At 37.8% G+C, this 21,344-nt stretch overlaps 1 protein-coding gene across 1 annotated transcript; it reads right to left on the bottom strand.

Moving 5' to 3' along the window:
• Positions 1-17,075: 17,075 nt before the first annotated feature.
• On the bottom strand, positions 17,076-19,511 carry mycb (MYC proto-oncogene, bHLH transcription factor b). The gene is made up of 3 exons (XM_077230485.1): positions 19,142-19,511; positions 18,188-18,848; positions 17,076-17,918 (listed from the first exon to the last, which is right to left on the bottom strand). Exons 2-3 carry the CDS (start codon positions 18,837-18,839, stop codon positions 17,398-17,400), a joined length of 1,173 nt encoding a protein of 390 aa, XP_077086600.1. The 5' UTR covers positions 18,840-18,848; positions 19,142-19,511; the 3' UTR covers positions 17,076-17,397.
• Positions 19,512-21,344: the final 1,833 nt, after the last annotated feature.

Raw genomic sequence — 21,344 nt, 5'->3', positions numbered from 1 at the left:
TCAGATTAATTGCAAAGTTTAACCATCAAAGAGTGAAAGCTTATCATTTGCACATGTTTTAGATCCTGTCAGTTTAAACATTAAAGGGGTCATCGGATGCAAATTTCACTTTTATATGGTGTTTGTATATAAATGTGTCTTTGTAGTGTGTGGACACAACCACCATACAATGAAAAAAATCCATTCACTCCTTTTTTTTTTATCCTCAAAAAGTCTAAACACTCAATTAAGCAGTTTGGATTTTCTGAGCAATATGATGTCATATTGCTCATGCTCCGCCCAAGACCACTGACGGACTGTCCCGTATTAGTGTATTTCTGCCCTCAGCCATTTGTATACTGTCCACCAAAGCAGCACTTTGTGTGCCATTGAAAATGAACATCCGATGACCCCTTTAAAGAAATTTTGAAACCATTTGAGCACACGAAGACGAGAAAGAGCACTCAATTTGGTACTTGTGCAGTTTTCAAAATGCCCGTCTTGCTAGTGCCCTCGTAAACACAGTCGCATATGGCGTATATATAATGCAAACAATTGAGAAAGAAAACTGAAACAGCTCCCTAATATTCCTGGTGCTGTCTCCAGAGAAGACTATGCAGTGTTCTTTGACATTTGACTAATCAATTTCTGTAGCTGAATATTGTTAGATTTACCTGAAAAACATAGGTTAAAGCCTATTTATTTGATTTGCATCTTTGTTCTATTGTATTTATCTATGCTTGTCATGGATGGCTGCAGGAATGCAGACGAAGATGATGAATAAAGTTCCAATATGAAGTTTAATGAGGATAATACAAATAACACAAAGACAGGCTGGGAAACACACACTAAAGGTAACGTAGACTGAACAGAGAATGAATGTGAGGGATAAAGCAAACACAAACGAGGAGAATTAATAGAACACAGCTGACACGGATGAACTAATAATGACTGTAACTAACCAAGGAGACAAATGAGTGGCAGGAATGTGAACAAAGACACATGACAAATGACAACAAACTGAAAGTCCAGTTTAGTTTTGAAAACAAAACAAAACTAAACATAAATGGTGACAATGCTCGCAATTTGCTTATTATTTTCTATGCTGATTCACTTCCTACAAAATCACCCCAATCATTCTCCAATGATTAATTCTTTCCAAATAGAGCTATTCCTCTGGTGAAACTGTTTTCATATCCCAATATATATTGCAAAAAAACTAAAAAATATCGCAATGTCAGTTTTTTACACTATCGTGCAGCCCTAATCCAGACTGTTGAATTATTGAAAAATAATGCACATCTGAAGGTATTAATACCTTTGCTTTGTTATACACTAGTATGCATATGCAAAATTAATGGATCAAGTATGCATTCATTTTTAAAACTTAAGCGCTCAGTCACATCGCTCTCAGGCAGCTATCTTAAAACCTATTTAACCATTTTAAACCACTAAAATCAGTGCAGGAAATATGAAAGTGTTATTTTAGGACTAGTAAACAGAGGCTTGGCAGTTTATATGCAGAGAGAAAGGTGACTGGAAATGATATTACCTCTGTCTGCCTCATCTCTCAGCAGTGTCAGACAGTAGTGTCTCTGCAAACAGAAAAGCAACTACCTCAAAATAGTGATGTTGCCACATCGCTATTGAGAAATGCAAAGTACCTTTTCATCAGTGAAACTGTATTTTTTTTAGTAAAAGTAATGCAGTAGTGCTGACAACATGGTTCTTGGTACGTGTGTGTGAAAGCAAGACAGCACAAAAGAGAGATTCCCATAGATATTTAAGGTCATTTCTGAAAGATAAATAATAATAAAAATATTATTATAGAAATTATTAGGTAATTTCTGTATATAAAGTAATTTCAGATAAATAAAGAGCTTTCCATAAACATTGAAAGTAATTTATAATAAAAAAAAATTTATAATAAAAAAAAAAGAGACCTTTCTTCTGATATTCAAAGTCACTAATAGTTTCTAATTTCTAATTCAAAGTTTCTAATATTTGCTTAGTCAGGGTCTATTTTTACTGGTTATTTGCTGTAGCAGGCTGTAGAAGTCTCTTTGAAATAATAGCAATATGATATGAGACATGGAAGGGATAACGTACATCCAGCCGGTTGTTAACACAGAATAAACCCTGACAGGTTGATCAGGTCTTGAATCAGCCTGAAGGGGTTTGTTCTGCAATAACCGGCTGGATGTACATTATCCCGCTTATTACACAGCTACTTGCCACATAAGTGAATAATTAGACATGAAATATTGATCCGAGTCTAACATTTTTATTAATATTCGTGGAGAAAGCAGTTGCTAAATCTATTATTTTGCAAAATTGCAGCAGCTGTTTGTATGAAACAAAAAAGCAAGTCCGCGTTACCCCAATTACAATTAAATAACTGTACGCAAAATATTGATTTGAGTTTTAATATTTTATTAGCTCACCAAAAGCAAAGTGCCTACTTTGACAGTGAAAGTTACCCGGATGAGCCTCAGTTATCAGTTTTCACCATATGTATGGCGCGATTGACTGATCAGAATCAAGTATTACACAGAGCTGTGTAATAAGACCTGGAAATACTATTTGCGCAGTCACAGAAAAACATGCATGTTCGTTATCACTCCCACACTGACTGGACACAGCAGATCAGAGTCTCTTGTCATACCGTGCAGAACCCAGTACTATGATTCAGTCCAGACTGACCTCACTTACCACCACACAAGAATCCTACATCTACAGAAAACCATCCTTCAGAGGCCACTGGGCTTCAAAAGTAAATTTTACCCAAGTTATTCCATAATTACTCAGTTGTAAAGCCAATCGTGCTATTACACAATCCCAAGCCTCGCTTCTGAAGTGGGTTTGGTCATAAACACAGGGTTACGGTTTTGGCAGCCAAGTCAGTGCATTGTTCACTGAGACGCCATGATTCCAGTCTGTTTACGGTAAACGCGCGTTAAGCCGTACTGGCACGAGGCCTTCTGGGTTGGGACCTGGCATAGTTGCAAATTTTTTCACATAGTCTAGGAATCTTCAAAGTCCTTGATTGTTTAAGCGCTCTTATTAAGAGGAGACACACAATATCTATTTATAAACTATGAAGGTTTTCACTTTTCTCTACGCATAGCTTCATTCCTCGCTCTCTTTCACTTTTCTTGACGTCTCCAAGTGTGCATTAGGAAGTGGGCCAAGAATAAAGATAGAAATTGTTTAAAGAGACAGAATGAACTAAAAGACTAAAGAAAGAAAGAAAGAAAGAAAGAAAGAAAGGGGAGAAACTAATAGTTTACTCTTCATCGTCTCATTTTTAAGGAATGGTACTGACCAGAAACACCTAGTCAAGATAATCTCTGGTCACTGAACAGCAGAGCCGATTCATGGACAGTATTTTAAGAGATCTGGCACCTTAAGGGTGTACATTAAATACTGCAGATCTAAAATAGGAACGCTGGCCTCTCAACTCTGTCCTAGTTTGGTCTTTGCTACATGCTAAGAGGTGTATGCACAGCTAACCACACTGTTTGTCCTGCTTTAGATCATCTACTTGTAATATAACTGCAGCGAGTCACTTCACGTGGTGTAAGCGAATCCCGTTATACCGCTCCGGTCTCTAACTGCAGCTCTTTAAATACACACTGTCTGTGACTCAGCAAAAGACAGGGAACATAAGAGGGTAGATCAGCAAATCACTGTGTCATGGAGGAAAAGACAAACTGAGAGAGGATGAAAGAATGACAGCTCATTCATATTCAACAGAAAGAAAGCGAACGCTGCCCAAGAAGACTTTGCAAACTCTGAATTGGCATATATGAGAAATGCAGATCTGCTCTTAACCATTTGAAAAGACCCTCTCAAAAGAGTTGTTACTAGAGAAAAGGCAGTGCCATAAAAGTATTGAAAGTCTCGTATTTTTCTCTGGTTGTAGGGTGTTTCTCTTTCTTTGGCCTGTGGCTATTTTTAAGCACTAACTGGTTTCAATTAGATTATATAACATAGCAAAACTGGCGGTGTAAGAACAACCCTTTTGAACAACCCGATCTTGACAGAGATGGTGCTGTGGCTTTAGTGATGACTATGATGGGCAATTTATATAGAAAACCAGGACACTGGAATAACACGGAATATGCACGATACCTCTTGACTTTCTTTTCTGTTATTTAGCGAAGATATGCTAAAGTCATAACTCTGTTATGTTTTGGGTGGCCGTTTGTCACAGACATAAATACCCTCTAAACATGCAGAGTTTACTGGAAGCTCAGTGGAGTCAGGCCAAACTGTAAGATCATTCTCTTTCCTAACAATGGGCCAATATTGTGTGAGGGCTGATGATCAGGCTTTCCACCCAGAAAACAACCAATGTAAAGGAAAAAAACATGTAACATGGGGAGAGCAGCCAATTATTCCCACCTAAAACTCAGTAGTAAAAATGAACAAAAACATGTTAAAGGGGCATTCGGCAACTCTAGCTATTTCTTCGCTGATTTTCACTTTTGTTGTCGCATGTTTTCTCAACGAGCTCCCGCTACAGCTGTGAGGCGTATATTTCACAGCACTGTCGTAAAAAAACTAATTTGCGGCACCCTTCTCTTCCATCTACCGCTGCTAATGTGCATTTGTCATTATCGGAGCTGGCCAACTTTATTGTGTGGAGCTATGTCTACCGAGGTGGGTAATACATCATACACATTAAGGGCGGTGTCTGTGTTTATGTCGAATTGCCGAAAAGCAGTTTGTGTTTCTCGCTCGTTCTCGCTTCTCGCGAGACTGGGGGAAAGCGGGGAAAGAGACATTGGGGGGAGCGGGGAAAGTCATCATTCTCACCAGAACAGGTTATTAAACCATCCAAATGATTTCTAAACGGTTTTATTAAGTCTAAATAGTTGCCGAATGCCCCTTTAATTCATGACATAGACCCAAATATGATGATCGAACACTTTGAGGGACTTTGTTAAATTAATATAAATAATTTTCTGAGATTTTACACAGATCCTCTAGCAACTCTTTACAGCCCATTGAAAACCCCTCTAGCTTACACCAAAATGTAATGCATAACAGAAACCAGAAGTTTCACAGAACAAAAGCACAATTTTTAGACCGTTGTTTCCATTTAATCTGCAAATCAGTAAAACTACATGCTTTCACTGCCTGTTCACAATGACTTCTAAAAAGCTGGAATTATAGCAAGGGGTTCATAGCTTGAAAGATCAGTAAATAAAGGACAGATTTCATAATTTGTTGTCTAGAATATATATTCAAGAGCCCTGGTGTTTGATCGTAATAATTCAGCAAATAGCTGTAAAATAACAGTGTTTTTCTGTAAAACATTAAAGGAAATTTTCTGTAAACGTTTTTTGCACTTTATTTAAAATAGAATATTTTACTTTACTTTAACATTTTTTGTTTGGCAGCCGTAGTTGACAGTCAGTCATTGTTGTCCGTCATTGACCGTTTTTTGACGATTGTGCAGAAGATGAGGACATGTGGGTCTCTGGCACGTTGCTGAAACAAGACTCCCAAAAGGCAAGGCAAGGCAAGGCAAGTTTATTTATATAGCACATTTCATACACAATGGTAATTCAAAGTGCTTTACATAGAAGAAATTAAAATAATCAAAAGAAATCAGAATAATTAAAACAGTTTAGAATAAAAGATAAAATACAGAAATCAGAATAATTAAAACATAAAATAAAATACAGTGCAAACAGTCGGACGAACAGTGGCACAGTGCTCATTCAGTAAATGCACAGTTAAACAGATGTGTTTTGAGTCTGGATTTGAATGTGACTACTGTAGGAGCACATCTGATCTCTTCTGGAAGCTGGTTCCAGCTGCGGCTGGCATAGTAGCTAAAAGCAGACTCGCCATGTTTAGAGTGAACCCTTGGTATTTCTAGCCGATGTGATCCTAATGATCTGAGTGATCTGTTGGGTTTATATTCACTGAGCATATCTGCAATGTATTGAGGTCCTAGGCCATTGAATGATTTATATACCAGTAATAATACTTTAAAATCAATCCTAAATGTAACTGGCAGCCAGTGTAAAGACCTGAGGACTGGTGTGATGTGTTCATATTTTCTGGTTCTGCTCAGAATCCTAGCAGCAGCGTTCTGTATGAGCTGCAACTGTCTTATGGTCTTTTTGGGAAGGCCAGTGAGAAGTCCATTACAATAATCCACCCTACTGGTGATGAAAGCATGCACAAGTTTTTCTAAGTCTTGACTGGAAACAAAGCATCTAATTCTTGCAATATTTTTCAGGTGATAATATGCTGATTTAGTTATTGCTTTGACATGACTACTGAAACTAAGGTCTGACTCCAGAGACACACCCAGATTCCTGACTTGATTTTTAGTTGTTTGACCCCTAGACTGAAGGTATGCGTTCACCTTGAGAACTTCATCTTTGTTTCCAAACGCAATGACTTCAGTTTTGTCTTTGTTTAACTGAAGAAAGTTTTGGCACATCCAATTGTTTACTTCATCAATGCATTGGCAAAGGGAGTCAATGGGGCAAAAAGCATCTCTAAGAATAAAAAATATTTAGATTCCAAGAAGACTCATGAAAGAAACCCTAAAGTCTTGCTTCCAGGAAAAGTCTGTAAGGGACAGCTGAGGCAGTCGACCCTGTGAAACTGTACATGGAATGAAGGACAGGATCTTCACACGATGCACCAGGATGTGAGCTCTACAAATCATCAATCACATAAAACAGATGCCACACCTGGAATAGATGACCCAGATGAGTTTTCTTCATTGGGGGAGTCAAAGTCAGCTCAGCTGTTTGATAATGACGTCTTCTGGATTCAAATCACAACATATGCGAGATGCTTCCTTAGCTGTTTAAATCACTTTGTGAAGCACTTCAGGACATCCCATTCGCTTTGATTTATCTGCAGGAAACCACTGGAAACGGCCACCCCTCCTCCTCTGTCACCCAGGTATCCCCGATGGTGGACAGTCGCATCAGCTGCAAGGAGGAACTAAGGGTTTTGGGTCGCACCAGCCCCGCTAAACCCTTGATGATGACTGTGTCCAGCTAAACGCTTCACAGGAATAATTTTTAAGAAATTAAAATGTAATTTTGTGTCAGAACAATGTCACCATGTCAGAACTTAAAACTTAATGTATATTGATTTAAACTTAATGTATATTGATTTAAATTTTTAAGAGAAAGAGAGAGAGAGAGAGAGAGAGAGAGAGAGAGAGAGAGAGAGAGAGAGAGAGAGAGAGAGAGAGAGAGAGAGAGAGAGAGAGAGAGAGAGAGAGAGAGAGAGAGAGAGAGAGAGAGAGAGAGAGAGAGAGAGAGAGAGAGAGAGAGAGAGAGAGAGAGAGAGAGAGAGAGAGAGAGAGATATGAGTCAGTCCTCAGGGCATTGGTTATGAACAGAGACCTAGTTCATCCTGTTCAAGCCTCAAAATTAAATAAAGTCATTATGGCTGAAGATCTGGCAGAAACAGAATTCATAATATCCATATTTACAGAAAACATCAAACACTGTTTATATTCAATTAAGGGTCTCATATGAATGTGATTCAACAAAGGAGGGGGAAAAAATCCACCATTAAATTTGCTTTCAAAGACTTGGAAGAAAAAATCCACCTTTTAACTTTAATAGCCTATAATCCGACTTTACAGCTTACATAGACTACCTACTTACAGAACTGTTACATTCATAATTATGTTTACATGTTATGTATTGATCACTAAATACTGACAGAATAAATGTTTTTGATAATCTTTTGTGTTTTAAAACAAGAAGTTTTGTATCATTTTGCGAGTTTAATTAGGTGTATACATACAAATATAAGGATGCACAATATCGGTTATCAGACAATACAGGCATTTGTTTAAAATGTATAGGTATAGGGTGATATTGGATATTTAAATTAGTTCTGTCCATTTTAAGACTGATATTGCTTTTGCAATCACCCAGCACATAAAGGTATTGTGATAGAAGTTGAAATGTCATCATTGAAAAAAAACTGTACTGTAGGGACTTCATTCCATCAGTTGTTGATTGGATGGAGGCAGATCTGAATGCAAACTTGCAGTTATTTGTAAAAAAGGAGCAGGTTTTAAGCAGACAAAATAATTGGATATCACCATGTTCCAGCATATGTCACCAGATAGATGTCTGTCGTTTCACTGAGAATGAAATGAAGCTTTTAAAATGAAACCTATGCATGGATGAACTGTTAACTGCACAATAAAGTAAATAACTTGCATTTAAAAAATAGATAGATGCCCACTTTAATAAGCCTGTAAGAGTAATTTCTTGTGAACAATTAGAACAAACTAATGTTACTTTGAAATAAGCAGGAATCTGTTTCAGACAACAAACACGTAACTGTCTTGTAATGTCCAACTAATCATTCAAATCCATTGATTATAACTCTTAACTCTATTCTGAGTTTTTCACAACTATTGAACCAGCATCCCAAAGGTCATTCCTCCTTTATTCTGAATTATTATTTCAAACTTGTACACTCTATTTATATCGCAGATTTCAAAGGGAACATATTTATACATAGCTTGCATTAAAACAGCTTTTAACTTTGCCGCTTCTATGCTAGCTGGATCTCTTTATCATACTCAACATGATGGCGCTGCATCATTCAAAATGAAATCTCAATCAAATATTATTAAGCAGCATAACATTTATCTAACCTTGAAAGCATTAGCTTCAGTTCATAATATATATCAGGAACTATTACTAGACATGTCCTCCTGAGCAGGATATGGGGAAGTAGAGAAAACTGTTTGGCCAGCTGTCCTCTAACAGCCTTGACTGTTGTTTTGTATTGCCCTACATCTATAGTTTATTGTTTTAACACCCTCATGGTGTTGCTTTTGTGTCACAAGGAAGAAAAGACTGACTAATTACCATGTAACCAATGGAAGAACCCTTATTTAGAAATACATTTAAAATAAGACCCCCTACGTATACTTACGACATACTTAGATTCTCCAGATAAACTCTTGGGTAAATGTATCACTCAGTCAAGCATCCACTCACGTCACAGTGAGCTCTTGACCTTTGGCTGCTGAGAACACACTTCATGTTTTTTTCTAACATCAAGATCTGTGCAGGCATCTGCTCAGCACCATTACACCATGAGACTCAAGAGGGCATTAAAACCATCATAGTAGAATATGTCATCTCCAACTAGTGTCCCATCTGTTCTGGAAAGCTCCCTACCAGTTAAACTAACACCTTTCAAACTCTCCCGTCCTCCACCACAGGACATCAAGGTAAATCAAGTCAAGAGACATTCATTCTGAATTTGACACACTCACTTCTGTTCACCATTTGAATTTAAATGTAAAAATACTCCAAGCTCAATGCCAAAACAATAAGGATTTCAAGATATATTTGTACTATAGACGTTGTTGGCCTTATTTGAATTTTTATAGCGGTATCAAACGATATTGGATAGTTAGTTGAGAATTTATAAGTTTCTACTGTAGCATTTAAAATCACAGATTTTAGCTTTTAGTGTTTTATTTGTAATTTATTTTGAAAAAAATGAGATAGAATTTTATCATCAGCCATTGATCTGAAAATATTTCAAGACAATCACAAGTTGCCTCATATTGACAGCATTTTTTTTTTAAGAAAAAAGCCTTATTTCCTCTGTATCATTTACTGGTTCCTCTAATTTCGCCAGATGTTATACGAGAACAAAGAGTGAGCTTGTAAATAAATTTTTTTTTTACAATATGAAGTTTCACATTTGATGTGTGGCTTTTGTTTGCCTTGTCCAATCAGCACACAGTATGAGCCCGTTTGAATAATTCATTGTGTTTGGTTGTGATATGTCTATGCATCCTTGTGTGTGTGTGTGTGCAGAAGAACATGATACTAACAAACACAAGGCAAACCACAACACAAACATGCTCAGTGACATACACACAACCCACACGTTTGAGCATGGTTTATCATAGCCAGGAATAATCAAACAAAAGAAAACATTACAACGTAAAATAGATGACAGCTGAAGACTAACGTGCCATAAAACGTCTCGAGGCCAAGGGAGATGTGCTGGTGGGGGGGACGATGGGGCACTTTAAATGGCAGGAACCAGTGCTGATCGTATCGTATTCTCCAGATGGCCGGCTATCTCCTCTCCTTTACACAGGGGCCGGCCGGAGCAATTCAAGCCTCCCTGGGGACATACAGGGATTGCACGGAAGAGTCATTGAGTCTTAAGTCACTACTCGTCCCATAAGATGAAAGGGAAGGCCGCTCACTTTGCTGCAGCTACTGCTTTAGTCAGCCATGATAAACGAACCTGGACTCTGAGAATTGCTATCTGATCCATAAAATGCTCGTAAAAGGCTTAGATATAAAATATGTGCCATCTGAAAATTTCCTCCCTTCAAGGAATGCTTCAGCATTAACATCAAGAGGTCATCTGCATTTTTTTATTTTTAGTAAGCAAACAGAGCACACAAATCTCCAATTTGATGCCATTTTTGAATGGCCATTCATTGACTGGTTTGATCGATTTCCTTCTGTATAAGCATATTTCATTGGAATGTGGAAATGCACATTCCCACTCCTAGATGTCTTGGAAGGGCCAGCCAAAACATCTTGGCAGGACCTTCCAGATCACTGGTGCATGACCAAAGACGATCATTTCTGCGTCTATGCCTTTGGTGCTTGGATATTATTAAGAGTGACCCACCAGCTGTGGTCGTAAGGTATGTGCTTTAAACCAGGTATCATATCTTATTCAGTCCATTCCTGGTCTACATACCCCTTGGCAATGTGATCCTGTAATGACCTCTCTCTTTTCCAAGAGGAAAGGGGGAGTGGGGTAGAGAAGACTGCGGAGGAGTGAGAAAGAAGAAGGTTGGGGGGGGGGGGGGGGGGCAGAAGACAGAGGAGGGGTTAAACATACCTATTATTTAATAGGTATTGAATATTTTTGTATTAGTGTATAATTTGGCTAGTAATTTTTTAGAGTTGCTGATTTTTTTTCTCAATAAGAAGCAAAGTTTTAGGAAGAACTTCTTAGTGCCAATCTTAGTTCTTATAGCACAATTCATTTGTATGTAATAAAAATACTGATCTTTGCCTAAATTATATTTTTGTATCAATTCTGAAAAATGTATTAAATTGTTATCCAACAAGAAGATACTGTGATGTGATGATGACAGAAATGTGTGATGCGAGCAATTTTCCATTTTTCATTAATAAGTGGAGATTTATTTACAGTGAAATCTGGGTTATGTCATATAGGAGAGAAGGAGTGTTATTGGATTAGGAGTTATTTTATGTACTTTCCACCACACTAATAATAATGTTGAATTGTCACATTGCTGTATATATTATGTACCTTAATTACATCAGTAATGCAATGGTCGGATAATGGAATCTTTTTAAATTCAGCTTGTTCTAAATCCAACCATGGGTTATGGAGATGATTACCGTTTATCCATTTGCAGAGATATTGTAATTGTGCAGCTAGGTAATAATAGTGAAAGTTGGGTGCCCCTAATCCTCCCATGTCTCGTTTTTCTGTAATGTGTTGATGCTTATTCTAGGATTTTTATTAATTGCAGTAAAAATTATTTATCTTGTTATTTAATGTGCCGAGCCATTTCTTAGTGAGTTGGATAGGAATCATTGTAAATATATATTTATTTTTATTACATACTTTTTGATAATATTGACATTTTTATTGTAGCGATTCCTCCTATAAGAGATAAAGGCAAATTCATCATTTTCTTAGCCATGTTCTATAGGTTTAAGTAGTGGAGTGAAATTAAGATTAAATAAATCTGATAGATTGGGAGAGATGTGTATTCATAGGTATGTGAGATGTCCTATAATAAATAGGATATTCTGATGTTCTATACACTGTAATGTTTTAACTCTAACGTTTTAGATTTGTAGAATTTGACAAGTTTATTGTATCCACTGATATTTTAAAAACACTAACAGAAAATGAAATGCTATAATCATTCAGAATATACTCTTTGTATTTTTATATAAATACCTGTACTCAGAATAAGTTGCATTTTATTTTGAATATTGCGTTGATTTTTCCCAGCCATCCACGACCCTAGTTGAACAGATCTGTGATCCATATTTGGTTGAGAATCACAGAACTAGGTGATGGGTTAGCAAGAGTAACAGGATAGGACAACTCAGCTCTTGGACATCTTTTACAAACCACGTAACACAACACATAACAGCTGAGCACTTGTCTAAATATCAGAGCCTCTTATGGAAGCTGCTACCAAAGATTGAGTTTCATATCAATCCCTAAAGAGCCACTGCATGCTGCAGTATCACAGACAGAGAGAGAGAGAGAGCAGAGCTGCTTCTCTCAGTATTTGGGAAGCTGCCAGTGCCCCTGATGACTCCTATGTATGAGAAGGACAGGATGAGACTCAGTGACATTAGTACCAGGTCAGCCTTACACTCATCGTTTAAACAATCAGTACTAAGAGCCAAAACTGGACCAACTGCAACAGGCAATTACAACAGTCACTCCAGGGGCACACAGAGTTTAAACAAAGATTTCTCTGGGCTTTGTTATTGAGACAAATACACAGTGTCAGGTTATGTAAATGAAAGGGAACATGAGTTCAGGCCATGGTTGAGTGACCTTAACCGCAGCCTGACTTTCATGACTGACGAACATCATAATGTTTCAATTATTATGCCACAATAGACGTCTGCTGTCTGATAAAATGTCAGATTCTTTTTAATGAGTCAGTCATAAACAAAAAGATTCACAAAACACTCCATGAAGTAGCAGTGAATCATTCATAACTACTTACGGAGTTCTCTCAACTGACTCCCTTGCTGAAACATGAATTTCTTTTGTGTGATTCTAAATAAATCTGAAACTGTTATAGATACATTTTCAAAACTGTTTTGAATTTGCTGCAATAAAATGGTAATCTTAATAAAAATATTCCCTAAAAATAATCAATAGTTAAAAATTTCAGAACAATTTTGGCTATTTATTTTTGCAAAATTATTGTATAAAATATATTATGAGTGATATGGCACAACTACAATCAGGATCCCTACAGTGACAGCATCAAATCTTTGCAACCATCTTTACTTTATTTTACGGTCATCTTACCCAATAGCTTACTAGTTACTTCTTTTAATTGGGAGCCATGTAGTACTGGTAATTTCAAGAGATTTGGGCTTATGCAAACCTCTACATAACAATAAACTCCATTTAACTGCTGAATACCCATATATGAGGCAATATAACGGGATCAGATAAAAATGTGATCCCCTTAACCAAACAGTAAACTTGTGTTCCCATATGGGAGAACAAGCAGCCAGCTTGGTTTCTGGATCATTAACTTCAACAAAGTGCCATCTAGCGCATTCAGTTCAACATTCGCGCTCATCTAATCAAAACTAATTCAGCCATGTTGCTGCAGCAATCATTTCTGCATGCTCCGCCAGCTGCTACATCTCCCTAGGTGCATCTGAATCCATGTTTCATGACCAATGAATAATGAAGTCAGCAGTATTGTTTATATGAGAGACAAATTATATGTCAACAGTCTTGAAGGTGCTGCGCCATTTAAACCTTCCCTGTAAATATGGTCGTCCACTAGACCTCAGGTCAACAGCTGACCTGAGGTACCAAACCATCCAACAGACATCACCCTAAACTGAAAATTTCAGTTGCATTGAAAAGGAGGCCCATAGAACACTCAATCATAGCTGCCATTCAACTGCAATGTAACAGACTGAAATCTAAGCCATCTAATTGAGTCAGGTCTGCTCTTAGGGGACATGTTAAAGGTATGGAACAGCTTTGCACAGGCAAGCACAGTTCTTTTAATTTAAAGATCTGCACAATGTTCCTGCATTAGTTATAGAATGCAATGCACGTTTGGAAGTGTCAGCAGACCTACAAGAGCCATCCTTTAAAAGGAATAGTTGACACAAAAATGAAAATTCTGCCATTAACACTTAATATAGCATAATTTATATATATTGGAACAGCTTGCCTTTTGAGGTTAGATCGTCCCATATCTTCAAGTGCCGCTTAAAGTCATACTTGTTCTCTCATGCGTTTTAGCTTTTTAATGGATGTTTTATTGTTTGTTGTTGTCGTTGTTTTTTTTATTATTGCTTTATTCACTTGTAATGTACAGCACTTTGGAGCTACTGTGTAGCCAGAAAAGTGCTCTATAAATAAATAAATAAATACAATACATCATATCACTTCATGTCTTTCCAAACTTAGCCTATGACTTTCTTCTGCAGAACAGAAAAGAAGCTTTTGTCCATGTAAAGAAATTCAATGGGGTCCTAAACAACACTGGACTTATATTGACCTTCATTGCATGGACAACAAACATGTTCCACAGAAGTAATAACTGCATACAGGTTTAGAATGACAATTCTACAGTTACTGTTTGAATATAATTTTAATTTCTCTATGGTTGCAAGTGCAACTAACGGTTATTTTTTCCATTCATATTTCTACAGTAGACGGTCTGTGGTAGGACCATGTAGTGACTTAGTATGACATCACATCATGGTAGAGGGAACCTCCTCTTCATGACCGTCCACCACCAGTGTCCAGATCATAAATCTCTTACAGGATAGTCCAACATCCAATGATAGACTGAGCGCCGCAGTCTATCATACAGAAAATAATTTATGAACTCTGTCAACACACTGTACTGAGGGAAGATGGGCACTGCACAGTGACAAGACCTGCAAATTAAGAATAAATCTGCAAAGCTGACTAAAATTTGTGTGGCTTATTTCTGGTAAAATCATTTAATGGTACATTGAATTTATCATACCATAAAATTATCAATGGACCTGCTTGCCTGATTGCATTTAAAAATATGGTAATTTATAAAATATGCACAAAACACATGCAAGAAAATCTTCCTTTTTGGCAACACTGTAAGCTTTTAGCAAATTATGTTTATTTTTACCAAAAAAATGAGAGTGCACTGTAGTACAGTAGGTTTCATAACTATTTCAAGAAGACACAGCTAACTACACACAAATTCCATATAAAATCTATAAAGCTGGCATCAACTGAATATTTTCTATAGGTAACATCAAAACTGTATCAAAAACGGTCGCATTAATGCTATGTTGACATGCTAAAAGTTATTTGTAAACGGCAAAAATAAATGTTCATGTTGCATTAAATCAAGAGGCTCTGATAAATCAGAATAAATCACTGCTCCATCACATGCAAAGTTCACTGCCCACAATTAATGTAAAATAATGAAAATGGTACTAATAATAAAAATAATGGTTTTTAATTAATTGTTTCGAGTTTCCTATTTAAACCTATATTGATTACTGTAACCTTATAAGCACCTGTGGCACAAAACATAAACACATTTTGTTGCGCTAAAGCTAAGTTTTTGTTTCACGACTATTGGATGCATCTTAAGCGCAACAATGGAGAAGAATCTTACCATTCTGGACGCCTTAGGCAAGTCAGTTCGCTTCCCAGATCTGAAATGTTCTTCATTTCCAAATATTTTGCGCCCCCCACAGCAGGCTACATTAGCCAAGCTGCTAAGTGTGCGTCCTCTCCCTCTCCTCCATGTGCTCACAGCAGCACGCGCATCGTGGGCGCTTTGCATAGAGTCAGATCAGGGCTTGACGTCACCGCGCGACAACTTCATTACTACATAAAACAATTACGAATTAACTTGTGGCGCGTAAAGCTATCCTGTATTGTCTATTTAGTTGCATTATCATCCTAATATTGATCGTGAATACCACAGTATTTGACGTGTTTGACCATATGACTACCTGCCTCGGGTAGTCTCGCTTAATATTCAGGACTCTTCTGCATTTTTCTTGTTTTTTCCTCCACATGGATCCAGGGTGGATAATAGAACACTTATCTACCGTAAAGAATGCAACGCTCATGATGTTTTTTGGCTGAAAATTATTGTGAAACAGAATGACAATGCAGACCATCAAATCACATGACAATGTTTACCTTTGAATGTTTGTGCTCCAAGATTCATAAAAAGATGCCTGACAAACTGGAGCATGTTTTTTTTCAATGAATTTATATCATGCACTATTTTGATAAGAGTGAACAGATACGGTGTGCACATGTGTGGAAGAGAGAAAAGGCATCCAGAATGGTTTCCTTAAAAGATCCAACATCCAGGTTGGAGGACAATTCTATTAGAGAAAATAAAGAAACGTTAAATCTGGGTATGAAAAGGAGAATGTATGCCAGGGATTGGCATATCGGTCCTGGAGTGCTGCTGTCATGCAGAGTTTAGCTCCAAGTAACTATGATAAAAAATAAATAAAAAACTCACCTGCCTATAGCCAATTCTGAAGACATTGATTAGCTTGTTCAAGTGTTTGATTAGGGTTGGCGCTAAACTTTGCAGGACAGCGGCACTCCATGACTGATGATGCTCATCTCTAATGTTTACTATCTACCAAACCCTAGACATTTTAAAGAAAAGTGGCACTTGTGAGTTGAAGGGGAGAGCAAGAGCAAGACTAAGCTGGTATTCTTATGGGATTCCCCATTCCAACATGGTCTTCAAAAACTGTTCCACTGAAGGGAAGGCAGCATCTTGTTTGCAGCAGGCACATCAAAGCTCTTCTTAGCAAGTTAAATGTCTAAACATTTTACATAAAAAAAAAAAAAAAAACCTGCCTTGTAGAATTGTATAGAGGGAAATTATACACGTCTTTATTTTCTTGTGGAATAAAATGTGATTACTTAAAAACCAACCCACTGTAAACTTCTTGTATTTGTGCCAGTGTAGCCAAGAGCATGAACTAAATCAATATGTAGACATGTGATTCAACCTAAGTGGCTTTACACAATGCACTAGCTTTGATGCTTTTAAATAAAGAATGTTTCTGACACAAGCATTAGTCATCCTAAACTGATAAACAGATGATGGCATTGACAAGGTAAATTATGCGCAAAACAAGAGTCATGTACACTGGAAGTCGGCCAAATCAATTAAACATTGGATCGGTGCATGACTGAATCATCTTAATGGATTACCTAATGAAGGCTTTGAAGTGGGTCATCATGAGACTGGTAAAGGCAAAAGCAATGAGTCCACATTGAAGACATGATTAGCCAAAAAACTTTTATAGAGAAATGCATTTTGTGATTCAGAAATGAACAGCATATTGAATACATATGTGCAATATGTACAAAACATTAAGTTAAGGCCAACAGTAAATGGAACTGCAGACCATTTTATTACTAAAAAATAAAATTAAATACAAATAAATCCAACCTCCGTTATGTTCAAATTGAGGCAGTGTACTTGTGTAAATCAATGTCAGATTGCTCACTACTTGCCACACCCTCAAGACCTTGTATTGATTTGGGGCATAACCATACAAGGATGCTTAAAACAAGTCCAGTACCTACATTTAAAGTCCAAGCAATTTAAGAATTGCTTAACTGCTCAAGTCTCTGTTTCAAATGTTCACATTTTCTCCTTAATTGCTCTTTAAGTGAGATCAGTTTTTGTTCATCTTCTTGCATGCTCTCTATGCACTCAGTCGCCTTCTTGAGTATCACCACTTTGGCAGCTTTCTCGTTGTTCGCCACGTCAGGAATAACGTCTCTCAACGCGAAGAAACTCATCTTGAGCTCATTCCGCCGTTGCCGCTCGAGCACGTTATGAGTCCTCCTTTTATCGTTATCCTCAGAGTCCGATGTCCTGGGACTCGCACATTTTCGGCTGTGGCTAATTTGTTTAAACACCCGGATGTGGCTCTCGAATTTAATCCGTTTGACTGCAGGCTGCTCGTTCCTCGTGGATGGCTGGGCGGCGTAATTGTGTTGGTGAATATTAACGTGACACCGCTTGAGGACGACGGGGCTTTGATGCGTTGCGTCGGACTTCTTCACAGACTTTCTCTTTTCCACTGTGACGACATCTATTTCCTCCTCCTCTTCGTCATCTATTAGGATTAAAGTGTAAAAAAGTCAATTTACAGCTCCGCATGCTTATTTATGTTACACAACCTAGCGTAGGTGGGAGCGTCTCCTTACGTAATTGACGCTACAATCCATGATTAACGCTTTAACCACCACGAATCTAAATGATCATATCTTACTCTTAAAAGCCATTAATAAGCAACAAATGACAGCTCAAAATTAAAACTTTGTCAGTGTAAGCTGACCCGTCAAGTAAGAACGATAAATAAGAAGCGTCAAAACTATTACTCACCAGAATCGCTGTCACTGCTGCTGCTAATCCCGCTGTTTGGTGGAGTATCCAGGGGCAGTGTTGTGGAAGTCGGTGTGGACGACCGCTTGCACAGCTTTGAGCGGTCAGTCAACGGAAAGGGAAACACTACAGACGGGTCAATGCACTGCGAGGTAGGGGTGCTCATGTCCTGAAGGTCGCTGACGTTGGGGCAGGACCGACAGCCGTCCGTTGAGTCACTCCTGGAAGACTCTTTCCTCGCCGCCTGCAGCGACGCCAATCTCTCCGACACCACCTTCTCCAGTTTAGCCGCGGCGGAGAACCCGCTCCACATACAGTCCTGAATGATAATTGACTTCAGAAAAGACTGGGAGTAGTCCGCATCGCAAATAAAACTGTGGTTGACCACGTCGTCCCCCAGAAACTCCGAAACCATCTCCAGCTGGTCGGCAGTGGAGGGGAAGGGGTCTGACAGAGAGGGACGCCGGCTCGGGGAGAGGGGCGGAGTGGGGAGGAGTTCAAATTTCTTCCATATATCCTCACTGGGCGCCGGTGGTTGTCCGTGTTGGTGGTTATAGAAATCTTCCTCTTCGTTTTCGAAATAGAAATAGGGCTGGTATGAATCGTAGTCGTAATCATAATTTTTACTCGCCATACTTGAATTCAGCGGCATGGTGAGTGCCTGTGAAGAAGAAAGCGTGATTAAGATCTTGCCCTTTAAATAAACATAGTGATTCATCTATGAAAACCTTCAGAAATAAGTTACTGTTGTCTTATCTCATAAACTTACTGAACGTGTTAAGAAATTATTATGCAAAAGACAAGTCATATAACGTTAAACAAATTACAATGCCTAAATTCTCAGATTATTTGTTGTGGTCCAAAAAAATGAATGACCAATAGCCTATAGTTCACCAAAAATATAAATACAAATAAATGAAAACAGTCCATAAATGGTCATTCAGAAGGACTTACCGTAACTGTGGTGAAATTGAATGAATATGGTCAGTTGTCAGTGAGTGTGAAATATCAAGTAAAAGTAAGTCCAAAGTGGGAGTGGGTCGAGCTGCGCACTTCTGCGAATGCAGCACCCGACCGGCTGCTTGTCATTTACTGCAAGATTTCGAACAGCTGCTCCCGCGGCTTTTAATACTACGGATTGTTTTTTTCACCTCCCTCGCTCTAGATATTCTTGCGCCGTTCGCGCCAAATTTGCCTGACGCAGAAAGATAAACAGATCACAAATGTCTCTTCTTAGTTATTCTGCTAAAAGAAGACTGAATGACAATGTGTACAGCAATGAAAAAAGATCATCAAGATGCGACCTTATTTAATGAAAACGAGTTACACATGGAACTACTTGTCTTTGCGGACTTATTACGGGGCGGAGCTTTGATGAAAAGACTGACAACACATTGAGTTGTGCATGAGTATAATTCCGAGAACTAGCACCCAACGCCTCTTATAACACATTTTACAAGTTCCCCTCCACTGATATCTGTCTGTGGTGGGTGTTGGAAAGGGGTGATTTTACAGGCAATACAACCTAAAAATCAACAAAAATGTAGGCTACTGTTGGATAAAAAAAATCCACAGAAGTCCTTATCATCCTAATTAAAAAATGCCTGATAATTACATAACAAATGCCTGGTAATTAAATTGAGAATGTATTTTATTCCCTTTTATTGTACTATTTGCTATTTATTGTTTAATTCAGTTATTTTTGCATTACAGTAGCCAAATGCTGTCATTTATCAGCCTACTTATGTATAATATGATAATCATCATGATAACCGTTATTATAACACAAATCAAGTCAGTATTATCACTGATTATTAAAATAAGAATGATATAGTGTTTGTTCTTGATCTTGACCTGATGGATGAAGGAGCAAACGTCTCGATTTATCCTCCCAGAAGTGAGTGCTTCCCTCTGGTGGCCATCTGTAATAAATGCTACAGGATGAAGTGAGATTTAAGAGTGAGATTTATTATGATAGCTCTGAGACAAACATTAAGTTTATCTGCAGTCATTAAGACATAAAATTATTGTTATATTGAACAGGAATTAAATATTTACTTTAAACCGTTTGAAGAGGACTTTAAACTGGCATTATATAGTTGTGTCCTGGGAACTGTTTCTAATCTTTTTAGGACTGTTGAATGAATGTTTGGTGTATTGTTTTAATTATCACATTCTTATAATCCTTAATAATCCTTTACAGTATTGTGTCAGAATTTATTGTAGGCACAATACTATGTATTATAATATATACAGTTCATAGGGTCGGCAATATTTTTTGATGTTTTTGAAATAATTCTCTTACACGCTAATCAAAACGGGGGGGGAAATGATTTTTATTAAAAATACAGTAAAACGGTAATATTGTGAAAGTCTGTAGCGTCACATGATCCTTCAGAAATCATTCTAATGAGATGATTTGGTGATGAGGAAACATTCCTTATTATTAATGTTGAAAACAGTTGTGCTGCTTTTGTGGAAACTGTGTTTTTCAGGAAAGAATAGAAAGAAACAATTTTGTGGGCAAAATTACTTCTGACCAATTTAACGACATTCCAAAAGAACAAAAGCCCATATTATAGCCCATAAATTCATGATAAAATAGTCCATAAGACTATATTCCAAGTCTTCTGAAGCCATATTACTAACTTTATTTTGTTATTCACAAAAATTGTGCCTTGCTTGACATCTGTGGTCCCCATTCAGAAAAAAGTTTCACTGAAGAATGAAAATCATACAGGTTTTAAACATGGTGCGAATTAAGCAAGGCGCTGTTTGTGGACTTGATACTTTTCAAGACATACTCAAACATGGCATATAATGACGTAAGATATATGGCTGAGCACAGATTCATCAGGCCCGACCCTCTCGCACAGTTGGTCTACCGGTCTACTTTAGAACCAGACATGCAGCTCGACCCGTCTTTTCTTCATTTGCAGAATGCCAAAGGCCCATGTTTAGTCATGAGAGAGGGCCCTGGGTGAGTGCTGAGGGCAGTGGGGATGGGAGGGCTTTCACATTGGGGTTACTATTAAAGGTTTTTGTCTCAGAGCCAAGTGTGCACAAGGGAAAGCCTGACCCCATGGAAATGCACTGTACTGCGTTGGACCTTCAGCACTTCAACATGGGAGGAGGTCAAGACAAGAGTTTCTGTTTA

The sequence above is a fragment of the Siphateles boraxobius genome, unplaced genomic scaffold (genome assembly GCF_051911475.1).
Source record: "Siphateles boraxobius isolate OS27281-9 unplaced genomic scaffold, OSU_SipBor_1 1, whole genome shotgun sequence".
NCBI lineage: Eukaryota > Metazoa > Chordata > Actinopteri > Cypriniformes > Leuciscidae > Siphateles > Siphateles boraxobius.
The sequence above is the reverse complement of the archived record's forward strand: the minus strand, read 5'-3'. Positions and strand labels throughout refer to the sequence as shown.

What these genes read in the sequence shown, in the direction of transcription:
- mycb (XM_077230485.1), bottom strand. Translation starts at nt 18,839, where the DNA reads ATGCCGCTGAATTCAAGTATGGCGAGTAAAAATTATGATTACGACTAC. An exon ending in CAGCAGTGACAGCGATTCTG is followed by an intron (nt 17,919 to 18,187) that starts GTGAGTAATAGT and finishes TAATCCTAATAG; the next exon opens with ATGACGAAGAGGAGGAGGAA.